The sequence below is a fragment of the Lacerta agilis genome, chromosome 5 (genome assembly GCF_009819535.1).
Source record: "Lacerta agilis isolate rLacAgi1 chromosome 5, rLacAgi1.pri, whole genome shotgun sequence".
Taxonomy (NCBI): Eukaryota; Metazoa; Chordata; class Lepidosauria; order Squamata; family Lacertidae; genus Lacerta; species Lacerta agilis.
The window spans coordinates 47216658-47231365 of record NC_046316.1 but is presented as its reverse complement, the minus strand read 5'-3'; the positions used below and the strand labels follow the sequence as shown (position 1 = coordinate 47231365).

Genomic DNA, 14708 nt, shown 5'->3' with positions numbered 1-14708 from the left:
TTTTTTCGTCTAGCGAAGCGGCAATGACAGCCGCGCTCCGCTAAACGAAAAAAAAGACGAAATTTTTTCGTCTTGCGAAGCAGCCCCATTGACTTTTTTGTCTTGCGAGGCAGCTTCCGCTAGACGAATGCCGTTCATCTAGCGAGTTTTTCGTCTAGCGGGGCACCACTGTATCTGAAAGTACATATAGAAATACAAGTTTTATGTGAAATATCTTGAACAAGGCATGAATGTGCATAAAACTCCATACCTGTTTAATAATGCCAAGGTGCTGTTTTTCAGTTTCAGTTCTTTTCTTCAATTCGTCTTTTAAGTCGTCCTTTTCTGAACAAATGCCCAAAATTAGTTCCTGGTGCTTTTTGTTTTCTTTAATCAATCTGCACAATGAAATAAATAAAAGAAGACCCGATAAAGCAAAGCCCAGTTTGTATGACAAAAAGATAACTAAATTGCCAAACCCTGAATTGCCACTGACCCAAAATTTTCTCAAGGGCTTCATAACCCTCCTGCTCTCAGGCTGAGGCAGAGTCCACCTTCATGGTCCTAAGATCCTCCCTCACCATTACACCTCCGCCCCGCCCCCCCCAAATTGACTAGACTTCTACCACTTCTGCCCCATCCATTTTACAACTGTTTCCACATTTTACAAGAAAGATTTGGATGCTTCTCCATGCAACAATCCTAACATGCTGGGTGGCTAGCCACATGAATCACCTATCACATGACACCACTAGAGGGGACCACAGGGGATGTGGAGACACTCCACACACTTGTGATGGCCACATGGCAAAGTGCTCTTAAACGTCACAGCAGCTGATGATCGGGGGTAGTTTTAGACTGCCTCCATGTGGCTTAAAGAAAGCATAAATAAAGTCTGACATTTGCTTCAGAGGGAAACATAGAATCAAAGAATTGTGGAAGGGAACCTGAGGGCCATACAATTGAATCCTCTGCAATGCAGTAAGAACATAACATTAGAGGAGTCCCTGCTGAACTGGCCCGCAAACCTATTTAACCCAACATCCTGTTCTCAACAGTGACCAACCAGATCTCTATTGGGAAGCTTATAAGCAGGGCACAAATGTAACAGACTTCCCACTGTTTGTCTCCGTTTAGTTAACAGTTACTGAGAGACAAATTTAATGAAGGATAGTTCTTTTTTAAAGTACAAAATGCTTAGGTGTGCTGCTCATATATTAGTAGAGCACTTTGAGTGCACAACTGGACACACACACGCAAAATCTCCAGTAAACTGGAGCCACAGGAACAATCCTCAAAATACAAGAATCTCATTTGTTTAACAAAACAAACCACAAAGACTCCTATGATACTTTGGTCTGAAAGTTTGAATTAAAAGAAAGAAACTGAGTAGTATTTCAGAGCAAACTGCACATTTAAAGCATACAAAGCACTTCACTGTTGTCTAGGTAATAAAGCCACAAAGAGAAAGAATAGGCATGTGTTTAATTTGCTGGCTCCATGCCTTCGAACACTACAGCCAAATCAAAATCTCAAAAGATTTACAACCCTGGCAGCTTTAATAACACTCTGGCCAAAAGTTGCCCAAACTTATTCAACTCTGTTCAAGGTGCCCTTTAGAAAATTTGCAAATGGCCAACAGCAACTTCCCAACAAGACCTCAAACAGCAGCAGGCCAGGTTTTTTTATAGTCTTATGAATGAAACAACATAATTAAATTAAAGATGTGGTCAGAAGGTTCAAGGCTGCCTAGGGAGAAAAAGCTGGTTTGCCTGTAGCACATCACACAAATAATACTGAACTGGCACAACAAATTCAGCACTGGTTCAACAAAGGCAAGTGAAGCCCAGAATGTTCATGTGAAACAGTTCTGAATTATTGCCAACTCCAAACTATTGCACAATTCACAGCACAAAAGTTCTGAATCACAGCCAATTTGTACCCCAGAAGCACATAAGTCAGAGGTGGGAAACCTGTGGCCTCCAGATATTGTTGGTCCAAGATTCCCATCCATCTCAGCCAACATGGCCAATTGTCAGGGATGATGGGAGTTGGAAACCAACAAGAAGTAGGTGATTTATGCACGCAGGCTGATAAGGAATGTTTCTTCAAAGGATCTAGTCAGAATAGTTTCTGGCAAGGTTCCCAGTTTTGTGAAACTCCCTCCTGGCTGAGATTACAAGCCCCCTCCCCTGGTGCACTTTAGGCTCTTGGTGAAGGGCTTTAAAAAAGAAACATATTCAGCAGGCATTTTAAATAAGCTTTTCTGATTTGATGGGTAATGTTAACTGATTTTATCATCCACCTCTTTTGTAACCTCACTGTGTAAGAAACTATGGTGTTAAATGGTATAGACATAGTTGAACTAAAGAAATAATTAAAGGTTTCCTTAGTGGGACAGATCTAATGGTAGCGGTTGCTTAGCCATGATTTTGGAATTACAGTGGTACCTCTGGTTATGGACGGGATCCATTCCGGAGGCCCGGCTGTATCCCAAAAAGTCCGTAACCGGAGGCACCCTTCTGCGCATGCGCGCAAGACGAAAATTCACAACCTGAAGATTACATATCCAGAGGGATACGTAACCCGAGGTACCACTGTACGACCTCCTCTCATTCTCCACTCACCTTACTGCCTTTTACCATCATTTGTTATTGTATGGACACCGACATAAATGCTGCAATCCTAAACTCAGTTACCTGGGAATAACCCCACTGAACTCAAAGGAACTCATTTCTTAGGTAAGCACGTGTAGGATTGTCCATAGCACAGTAGCCACTAAACGTCTTGGTAAAAAAGGATGGGTTAAGCAGCCCAAGAAGAAACATCAGTACATGTATTACAACAAGGAACAGGGCAGGGTTACATCAAGATTGGTGGTAGAAGGAAGAAGCTATGTATGGGAGGGGAGCACAAAATCCTGTGACCTGTTCCTAGTTTTTTAGCCATAGTTTAAAAAAAACCAAAGACTGCTGAACTCCAGCACCAGCCTACTGAAATTAGACCACCCAAGGGCTACCTTTGATTCTTTTGGAAACGGAAGTTTACCTCAGTTCAAAGTGGACCAAAGTAAAATTTACCTAAAACATACAGTAAACATGTTTCCTGCAAGATCGGGAAGTTATTACATCACAGAGTTTGGTTGGTTTAGACTCACAGCAGAGGACATTTCCTGTAACTGCAAGATCCAGTGACAGCTTATGTATAAAAACAATATTTTTAAGAACTTAAAAAACACAGCTGTTTGGAACATTTTCACACACCATCTTGTCATGGCTGGAAAGTCTCTTTGTAATCACAGACATGCTCTGGGAAGGTCTTTGCTGATAAACAATTCACAAGCAAGAGTATAGCTTACTCACTGGGGCAGGATACTCTACCTTGCCCCAGAAGCAGCTTTAAAAGAAAGAAAGAAAGAAAGAGAGAGAGAGAGAGAGAGAGAGAGAGAGAGAGAGAGAGATTAAAAAGAGTATTGGGTTGCTATTTCTTGCCAAGAAAAAAATTGAACCTACTGCCCTTACTATTTTCCATATACGCAGTTACTTATTTATAAATAAGGTAAAGTGTTAGGATGGTGACATCAGCATATTTTTTTACATCTGTAAGTGGACAAAATATGTATTTGGACAGACTGGCACGGCCATTATTGCATTACAAAATACATGTCCCCATACACAGAGGCCCATAAATACGTCAGTGTGACATGGAAATCTGCCCTGCCAGCTGTCAGGCCACTGCAGAGGGATGAGAGACATGGACCAGAAAAGCAGAGGAGATAGATAATTTATTTGATTTTGGCCTCCCTTTTAAGTTTTTGTGGCATCCATTTCTTCCTTCAGAAGATTCTAGTGACTTTTTATGTGTTCTAGTGCCCTTTAATGTGCTTCTGATTATTTCATGTTATTAGATAACCTTGTTCAGTAGCAACACATTCAATTAATTGTTCTTTCTCTCTTCTTGCTTCAGTTACTCTGTGATGTAAGGCTTCAAGCCTAGAAAAAGACCGAAAGGAAGGAGGGTCCTACACAGCTTCTCAAAGGATGTTGGAGAACACCTCAGGTTTCCAAGCTCTGACAAAAAAAAATAATGTTGTTGTCCAAGGCCAAAAGATCCAATTATCCTCCTGATCTGCATATTAGTCACCATATTTGTCTTTTCTTTGGTAACTACATTAAAACATGCACAAATACTATGGATTTCAATGACGTCTGCATGCAAGTAGCTGTGCTACATCATATGCCTAGTCAATAAGTTCTAAAAATTGCTGTATTAAGAAGCAACTGATGTGTTTAACCCTACATCACTGCAGGCCTGTTTCAAACCCTCGCTAAAAGTAATTCAAATGAGGTAACAAATAAGCTACTACGAATAACTGCAGTCTACCTCTAATATTGAAGTACAAGCGGCTGTCTTCAATAGCTTTGCCAATAGTGGAACCCTCTACCATTTGGGTAAAGCAGGGGCATCCAATTTTTGCCACAACCCCTGTCTACTGGAGCCCTCTGCACAATATCCCATAGTATTCCAGAGGGCCTCCCAACCCCACGGAGCTGCTTTTCAGGGGGCATGAGGAACTGCAGTGGGTAGAGGGGTTTGGTACCTTTGTACCCTGTCTTGTCCAAGTAGCAAAGTTATCTTTGGATACAAGCTGGGGACAGAGGTAAACTGCAATGAAATAAATTTAGTTTAACCTGAATGAAACACAGTTAAAAGAAAACCAAGGAAAGAAGAAAGTTCCTGCAGGTTTTTTCCTGCCCATCAATGTTCTAGGTTTAAATGTACTACAAACACAGTTTTAGAATCCAATTGTGGCAGTGAGAATAAGGAAACACCTCACAGGGAAAAGGGTTTAGCATTCTGTCCCCCCATCCTCACTGCAAAGTATCCCTCTGTAGAGTGTATTGCAATGGAGAGGGGCTTTTGGATTAACATACAGTAACCAATATCATTAGAATTTACTTTTATCCATTAAACAGAAGACCCGCATATCAAACCCCAAACTGTTTTTGAAGCTGCTCAGTTTCAAACACAGTTACCATGTCTGAATCCATCAACTGAAGGAGAGTTAAAAAGAGAGAGAGAGAGAGAAATCTAAAACCCCACAGAACACTTGACACACAGTTATTTGAATTTTGGCACGTGATTGCCTTACCTAACGTAAGCTTTGGAAACCATATGGTCACTTTATGGACTGATGAGTTTATATATGAATTAATCTCTCTGCCTATTGAAAACTGAAAATGCTCCTGCAAGCAATGTTGTTTGCCCAAGCTAACCATTTAGCCACAAAGACATCACTATAATTACACAGCACAAAGCGGTAACTCCACAATACATAACGAATAACATTCATGGTCAAAGATCTATGTATGGATGTTCCCCTGGTACTCACTTCTTTATTGTGTGTTCTTGCTGCAGATATTTATCTTGCACGCATTTTTCAAGTACAGCCAACGTAGCTTCACTCTTGCACACCCCATTTGGAAGTTTATGGTCTTTCAACAAATCCGTCGATAGTAGTTCAGACTCTATTTCTTCTAACAAAGCTTCCTGAGAAGAAGCATTCTGTATAGTCGAGATAAGGTTCTTAGTACAATCTGTGTCATAAGGGCTTTCTGAGCAAACCCCGTGAGGCCCTTTCATATCATCATGCAATAAGCATACCAGGGATCGATCTGTGTCATCAGTTTTAGAAACTTGTCCTTTACAGTCTCCCATAGGTAAACAGTCCTCTTTTGTCTGCATTTCGAATGGTTTAGCACAACAATCTCCACCTCCATCTCCATTAATGTCTGGTGTAAGCTGTGCATCAACAAAATCCTCATTTCCACTTGCATCAAGAGCTGTTGAACTGGGATCCAATGTCAATTGTTTATTTTCTATGCTCAAAGGGCTTTTTTCACCTCCAGTGTCTGCAATCTGTAGACTATCCTGAATTCCCAGTGTTTTCTCTGTTTCTTCAACAGCTGATGAGCTGGAAGATACGTCATCAGTCTTTGAAAGGTTGACTGGATGCAGAGGACTTTGCTCTTCTTGTAATTGCTCATCCATCTTTCCACCAAGAATCTGGGAAGAAAATGTAAGAGTAAAATAGTTTTGAGTCATAAAACATTCCCCCCCCCCCCGTAATAACCTTGATCGGTTTCAACAACTACCGAAGATAAACAGGTGAGTATCAGCATAGATTGAGTCATCAAACCTAAAAAAAGGGCAAGTTAGATACTTCGGGATTTTAACTCTTTAACCAAATATTTCTAATGCGGTGGTTTTCAACCAGTGTGCCGTGGCACCCTGGGGTGCCTTGACCCTGGGGTCAGGGGTGCAGTGGGCAACACTGGCCTCTGTCCCTCTTTCCTTCCCTCCCTCCTCTGATGCCCTCTCACATCTCTGCCTCCCAAAGTCTTGCACAGCTGCAGACTCATAGGTGAATGGCCTTATAGGTGAATGGTGCCTCTGGGGTTGGCCAGGGGGTGCTGGTTGCCAGGAGCTGAGATGGCCTCGGAGTAAGCAAGCAAGCGGGCAAGGGAGTGAGGCCAGCCAGTCTGTCTACCAGCCCTTGTTGTTGGGAATGGACAGACAAGTCCCAGATTTATGTGGGGCAGTGTGAGGAGGCACTTCTCTATGGGGAGGGGCAGCTCAGAGACCAGGGGCAGCGGCAGCGGCAGCTGCTGCCCAGAGGACTTCCAAGGAGAGGAGAGGAGGCTGAGGGAACACTCCACAAAAGAGCATGTTCGAAAAAGGGTAAGAGACTGCCAGCTCTGCAGGCAAGGGGTGACATAACTGGGCTCCTGAGCCCCACAGGGGTGCTGCAGAAAAAATGTAGTTGGTCAAGGGCGCTGTGGGCTCAAAAAGGTTGAAAACCTATGTTCTAGTGAACTATGTCTGTACAAACACACGAGGCAGTAATACTTTGCACTACCACTCCCAGAGGTAAGGTTTATGCTGCATGCCGCACCCAATCCCCACTCATCAGAGCTGTTTCACAGTCCTATATTCATGCTGGGAAATGTAAAGTCTAAGAGTATTTTGCTTCCAGTACTTGGAAAGTCAGTGGGTAGCTGGGTTCCTCAAGTGCCATACAGTGGTACCTCTGGTTGCGAACAGGATCCGTTCCGGAGCCCCGTTCGCAACATGAGCAACACGTAACATGAAGTACCAAATCTGCGCATATGCGCTGCGCGATTCGGTGCTTCTGCGCATGCATGGTGCGCCGAACCCGGAAGTAACCCGTTCCGGTACTTCTGGGTTTGGTGCGTTCATAACCTGTGCTGAACGCAACTAGCAGCTATTGTAACCTGAGGTATGGTTGTATTGAAAGTCAAATAATCAAGCTGCAGCATTCAACTGATTAATCAACAAAAGGCTTAACTGCACACTGAAAACTTGGCCCGCCCTTTGCCATGACTAGTCAGTGGGGTTTACTACAAGCAAAATGTATTGATTTGCGACTCCTGAAAGATCTGCTACTGGGCAGGTCATATAGCTGCGTCATCTCCACCCACCCTCCTGTTACCAGATATGATGATGAAAAATTGTAAATAGCTTTTCCTGCTTTTTACCCTATGAAGGGACAAAGTCCATGGCTTTTCTTCAGACAGTATGACTTCTAGGCAATAGAAGCAGATTCTACTCATTGCAATTAATTGATCTTTCACAGAACTGATGGACCTTGTACTTGTTTACATTTAAAGGCTCTTCTGGTGTGCTACTAGATAACAGGGGTTACTGCATATATATTTAAGGCATTGCCTTACATGTGATATGGGACTCTCTCCCAGAAAACCTATCTGATACTACCTCTTTCTTCTTCCTTCAAATGCCAGCTTACAACATCTTTCCTAATGAAACCTGTTATCTCTCTGCCTATCTGAAACACATTTATGATAGGTGTTGTGATTAAACATTTATCTCACAGTAACTGATTAAAATATAAACGTATCTGACACACTGATTATTTAGATCCTTTCCAATCTGGGCACAGACCACAGTATGGGACTGAAATCAGCCTTGGTTACCCTTATGGATGACCTTCATTGAGAAAAAGACAGGAGGAGTATGTCCAATGGTATCCAACCATATACCAAAACCTAGTCCTTGATCTTGGGAAATGTCATGTAAAACTGGAATGACAGTATCTTTGGAGGCATCCCAATCAATGCAGTTTGGAACTGTCCTGCCAAATTGGGCAAAGTTACATTTTGGTACGCCATCTTGATTCAAAATGGCACCTGGCATTCAAATGTGGACTTAAGACTGCCTGTTCCACCTCAGGAACCCTGGTGCCAAATTGGGGTATATCTATCTATAAAGCATTAGTAGAATTATTTGGACTCTCCTTCATTGGAGGTTTTTAACCAGATGTTGGATAGCCATCTGTCTTGAATGCTTTAGTTGATATTCCTGTATTATAGGGGTTGGACTTGGGGTCACTGCAATTATTTGATTCTATGAATTAAGATATATACATATAAAATATCACATATAATAAAAACATCACAGCCTAAGTGGCCCTAATAAAGAAGATTCCAAAGGGCTGATTTTGACAAGCTGATTACACAGGTTCATCCTATCTGTACTTAAAAACAGTTGTAAAAACAGGAAGAATAAATTTACAAGATAATAAAATAATAATCATAGAAAGCTTAAAAAGAACGAATGACATAAAATATATTCCACAGTGCAATGCAAGGTTCATATTTCTACTAAACATACCAAATATTCATGAAAGTTGCCAAAGAAACTCTTATTTAGCGGGAATGTGCCTACCATGAGATTGTTTGGTCATATAAATCACAAATGGCTCCCAAGCAGAAGCAAAGTATTTTTTGAGTCAGTTTTTCAGAAATGACAATGAATATGACTTTTTAAACCACAGAATAACAAGATGCATCCTACTACCCTTAAGAGATCACTAGATGAGCAGCAACCAACAGATATAGAATTAATTGTTGAGAAGTAAGGTTGGCATTGTCACCATCAAAAATAGATACTGTAAGAGACATAGCTTAGTATCCAAGGTGACCTGTTTGCCAACAATACTATCTATCTCCATTGGAACCTGCTTACGGAATTTGTGTACATAATTACAATTCCACCACATATGCAAATATGTACCTCGTACCTTACAACCCCGCCAGCATAAGGGGAAACCAGATTTTACATTATGAGCTAGTCAGACCAGAGTTAAAAACCAGCACTGAACCCAGGCGCGTAGCTAACCGCTGGGCTGCTGGGGGCGGCAAGCCCAGTGGCACCCATGGGGGCGGGGCGTCGCTCCGTGCGCATGACGTCATGACGCATGCGCACGAAACGCCTCCGCGCGGGCCACTTGGCCCGCCCCTCTCCCGCTGCGCTCCGTGAGCGGAGCCGTCCCGGGGAAAGGAGAGAGGTTGGGTCAGCTGGCCTGCCCCTGTCCTTTCCCCCGGGCTCCGCTCCCTGAGTGGGAGTGGTGGGAGGAGAAGCCGTGCGCCACCGCTCGCTCCGTCGCCCCGGGAGCAGCAGCACCGCACACACTGTGCGCTGCTGCTCCCACGGCGACGGAGCGAGCGGTGGCGCACGGCTTCTCCTCCCACCACGCACCACCGGTCACCCCGGGAGGAGCAGCGCCGCACGGACGGGGTGCTCGCTCGGCCGAGCGAGCATCCCGTCTGTGCAGCGCCGCTGCTCCCGGGGTGACGGAGGGAGCGGCGGCGCGTGGGAGTGGCGGGAGGGGCCACCGCTTGTCACCCCCACCCGCCGCCGCTCACCCTGTCACTGGGGGCGTACCGCCCCTACCGCCCCTTCCCAGCGACGCCCCTGACTGAACCTCTCCCTAATGTTAGCAGACATGGACCTAAAGAGATAAGTGGACCAGATCTTAAGCCACTGAGAATCTTTCAGTTCACCTATAGCAGTGGTGGCGAACCTATGGCACGCGTGCCAGAGTTGGCACGCAGAGCCCTCACTGCTGGCACGCGCACCATCGGCCCATCCATGCTGTTGTTGTCGTTTTTTCCCCAGGCTTGCGTCCGCTGTTGAAACCTTGAACTTTTTTTTTTTTTTTTTGCTAGTCCCTGGAGATTGTGTTCGGCGATTGATCTCAGCTTTTTGCTCTCAGGCTCTCTCATCCAGCAGCTTTCCCTGGCTGGGAGGGGGGGTGACACTCTCGGAGCTGGCCCCACCCCCGCGATCAGCGAGGCAGCCAGAGGCAGCTCAAAAAACCTTCCACAGCGGCCCCTCCTTGCTGGCCCACCCCGTTCCGCCCAGGAAGCGGAAGGGACTTTGCAAAGCGTGGGCCGGCAGAGCAACAGGCAGTCACACTCCTCGTGCTTCGTTGCCTCGGCGTACGCAAAACGCAGCCGCGTCTCGCCACCGGAGGGAGGGCAGGGATGGAAGGAGGGAGGGAGGGGATAGCGAGGCAGCGGGGAGAGGACCAGCCCAGCGCCCTCCTGCCTCGGACTCCCCTCGCTCCGGCCTCGGACCGCCCGCTCGCTTGCCTCTCCGACCGAGAACGCACGGAGGAAGGGATCAGGTCTGCTCAGACAGAAACAGAGCAAAAACGGGGGGGGGGGGGAATACCCGCCTGAGAGATGGTGATGGGGCTGCCCTCTTTCAGCGCCAGAACTCACCCCTGCCCCCCAGCCCTCAACCCAACAATGCATCGAGAGCAATCGGAAAGAACAGGGTGTCCCAGAGCACGTGCAGAGTGTGCTTCCCGAAACACAGAGGCAAAGTAAGTAAAAATGCCCCAGTGTTTCCAAATCAGTGAAAGGAAAAAAATGACAGAATGCCCCGGAGCATGTGTAGAGAACAGCTCTCAAAACATAGGAGAGCAAATAAGAGGAAGCTGCAGAGCATGTGCAGAGTGCGTGCCCCCAAAATAACAGAGGACATGAGCAGACTCTTCTTTATAGGAGAGTGTATATGAGAGTGTGGAGGAGGGACGGACGCAATCAGGGCTGGCTGGTCCTGATTGTTGGGTTAACTCCTGTAGTTCTGCAAAGAAGCGAGATTTGCTCAAAGCTTCGTTAAAAAATAAAAGACAAAAAACATTCTGCTTCTGCTGCAGAGCAGCATATAAAAGTAGCACATTGAAAATGAAAAAAAAAACCATTAACGAAGCAATTACTAACTGGGGAGGGGGTAGCTTTTCCTCTCCCACCAGACACTGTCGTACCCTCGTCCAACCTTCCCAAGAATTTACACAGGATAACCCCCCCCCCGGTGGATTCTGCTCTATTTCAATATGTGGGGAATAAATTAAGAACCCACTGGGGGTGGGGTGGGGGTTGGAGAGACTGTATTGAGGAGGGGATTGTGTCATGAATGAAGTGTCTGCTTGTGTGGGGGGGGCACTCCCCCAAAAGTGCTGCCACTACTGGGGTGCCTTTTGGGGTGTCGCGGAGGCAGGGGGTGCAAAGAGGAGGCCTGAAGCACCACTGCAGCCCTCCAGGGGTCCAGATATTGCCTGCATTTTGGCAGCCCGCAGCAACTGGCTCTGCAGAGCTCTGATTGAAGAGGGCTGGAGGGCCTGGCACTACTCGACTCCCTCTCCCCAGTCCACACACACCCCAACCAGGTTGAGTGCACATGAGAAGCTGACTCAAGGAGGCATTGGCCTTTGTTTCCTCCTTGCCATATCCGGATGAGCAGTCAGCCCTCTGCACATGCCAGGGGGTACCCTTTCATTTCTTACAATGGACACGGGTGGATTTTCTCAGAGCCATGCACTCTTCTCCCTGCACAAAGCTTGGCCCCTGACCATGAGCAACTGGTGCTTCCTCCAAGATGAAGAAGCAACAGAATGCCTCTGAGCACATACAGAGTTCCTTTCCCACACATCTGCAAAAAAAGGGGGGCTTTTGAGAAAGCGGTTGTGGCTTCGAACAGGTTCAAATCTGAGAGCCTTTCCTCTTGAGATATTACGCACCGCTGCTGATCAGACATGGTGGTTTTAGCTTTATCTGTGCACAGCGCCCCCCCCCCCCCCGGAACATGAGCTGATGCTGGCCCTGGAAGTGTTTAAAGAGTTGTAGCAATTTTAGTTTGTTTCAGTCAGTTTTATTGCGGTTTTAACCTTCTGCGTGTTTAAATCACAGTTGTAAAGATTTTAGCGGTAATTTCATTGTTTTATCATTTCTATAAAACTGCTTTGCATTTTTTCCTACAATCAAGCAATATATAAATTTTATGAAATAAACAGAAGAAATAACAAAGGGTTGGTGTTTCACCCCTCTGCTGTAAACCATTCCTTCTTGCCTGAGAGGCTTTGGGAAGGGGGGAGGCAAGAGGCATGGCTTTTGGACTATCCTGAGAGGAGGTCCTCCTTTCCCACTTCCTGCCCAGCCAGGCTGAACGTAACCCATAGAATCAGGTCTGTAGAGTTGAAAGGGACCCCCAGGGGTCATCTAGTCCAAGCCCCTGTGAGGCAAGAATGAAGATCCCTGACAGATGGCCCCCCCAACCCATGCTGCTGGGTACCACCTGACCTTCCCATGCCTGGGGGGGGGGGTGACAATTTTTTTTTTGCCCCCGGGTACCAATTTACCTTGCTATACCCCTGTCTCCCCCCAAAAAAGCTCAGTAGTTTTGGGGCACCCCCCCAAAAAGCAAAGCAAGTTTTGTGCGACCCCCCCAAAAAAGCTCCAAAACTTTGGTCGGCAGCTCCCCCAAAAAAGCTCAACAAGTTTGGGCACTTTGTGATAAATAAGTGGTTTTTGGTTTACAGTTTGGGCACTCGGTCTCTAAAAGGTTCGCCACCACTGACCTATAGGGTTCATCTCCTACACTGATTTCAAAGCAGTAAGTGGAAAGACCCTGCCTTTTTGGGTGCTTGCCACAGCTAGATGTTCATAAGGTTCCAGGGCTCTACTGGCTACACCATGTAACATAGGATCTTTCAAGATGATACCAGTCTGATTGATATGTAGCTTATCTACTCCTGAATCTTTCAAGTGTTCTGAGAGTTGTGATTCTGTAACTGGCATGTTGCTCTCATAACAGTCTTGCAGGCGATGCAGTCCCGCTTTGGAAAGAATAGTAGATACTGTTAATTTATATTGAGCCTGAAATCAAGGTATATAAAGGAGGGGGATTAAGGATGAGGACATGGAGGCTAATTTCTTACACCTTCTGTTCCACATATCTATAGTGTAATAAAGACTTCCATAGTGACCTCTTTGGGAGCAAAAAGGGGGTCACAATTAGAGAGAGAGAAGGAGAATCTTGTGTGTCCAGTGCAACCCAAGATGTTGCTAGATCTGCTAAAATCATCAGAACGATTTGCTGTAGCTGAAAGGCATCAAAATATGTTGGTAAATGAAGGACTCCCCAGCCTCCCAGGCTGGATTTAATTATGCAGCAAAAAATAAGAAGTTGCCAAGAGGTAAGGGTATTATGTGAAATCGACAGGACTTGAAATAGAAACAAGATTCTGGTCTGTGCTACCATTTTTACAGTGGCCACCCTCCCCAGAATAGAAAAAAAATAAAAGCCTGCCAAGCCTTCAAGTCCTTTACAATATGTTTGGGGGTAGGAGTAAGGTACTTTAAATGAAGCAATTTGTTCAGATTCCTAGGAATCAGAACCACAATACATTGCAAGGAGGTAGAACAAGTTTGGTGGATCATCTAATATCTGGTTGAGTCTGCAAGTTCACATTCTGCTTTGTCATAGTTTATAAAGAAACCAAACACCACCCAACAATAATTTGTAGTTTTAATTACCTCTGGAAGAGCAGCTTTTGGGTCTTGATGATGGCATGTCATCAGCAAATAAGCTGATAAGGTGTTGCCAGGTACCCACTGTGAACCCCTGGATTAATGGATTGTTACCATGATATCTTGAGACGTCTCCAAACCCATAGAAGCCAAAAAGACAGACAAAGCACTTTCCAAGACATATAGTAAGAAGCTTCCTTATGTACCGGTACATCTGCATATTATTTTTATTTGTTGCTAGTAGTAGAATAGTGCAGAGCACTCTCATTTTGTCATTATATATATATATATATATATATATAATCAAGACTTTCCTACAATCCAAATATAAAATCCCTTTTAACACAGAACATTAAGCAACTGAGCACAAAACAAATAGCTCACTTCCTCTCTTTCTTAGATGTCTTAAAGTCAAAAAAAGCAAAGTAAACAGGATGCTCTACAGCCAGCACTTTATTTTATAGTGGGTATCTTCTAATTCTTGGCGAACAACAAATATTGCTTTGCCGTCACAGAAAGTGATAAGGAAGTGTACAAATAAAATGTTGTTTTTATTCCAGTTAGAAGCCCAAGATCTGTATTATTTTTAGTTTAATAGTATTCAAAGTTTTATCGCACAATACTAAAAGAAATAACATTACGCTGTTTAAATGTAACCTTTGTGTGGACTATTCCTGCTCTCAACAGATAAGTGGGAGCTGCGCCTTGTTAGAAAGGAACAAAGCTTCTATACCTTATTGTGAAAGTAAAGTTCAAGTGACTGTGCTATAAGGCCTGCTTTAGTAATTTGTTTAAGCTGTCCCTTAAAATGCAATGTTTCCTTTCAAATCAGTTAGTAAAATCAGAAGTTCTTGTAGATATTTAAAAATATTGTTAACTACACTTCAAAAGGACAAGCACATAAACATAATAAATGAAATCAGTGGTGTTTCCTTGCATATTACAGTAGCATGTTATTAGCACTGATCACTCTCTAAACATCTGGTAAAAGATGTATTGGGAGGGGGGGGGAAACCTTAGAACAACCTTTTC

General features: G+C 44.6%; 1 protein-coding gene across 1 annotated transcript in view; it reads right to left on the bottom strand.

Moving 5' to 3' along the window:
- CCDC186 (coiled-coil domain containing 186) overlaps window positions 1–14708 on the bottom strand; it is a 40906-nt gene that overhangs the window by 18232 nt on the left and 7966 nt on the right. Inside the window, exons 2-3 of the mRNA XM_033149628.1 lie at window positions 5372–6045; window positions 251–377 (exon numbers count right to left, since the gene is read on the bottom strand). Coding sequence (XP_033005519.1) covers window positions 251–377; window positions 5372–6030 — 786 coding nt within the window. The 5' untranslated portion in view covers window positions 6031–6045. The remainder of the gene's footprint in view (window positions 1–250; window positions 378–5371; window positions 6046–14708) is intronic.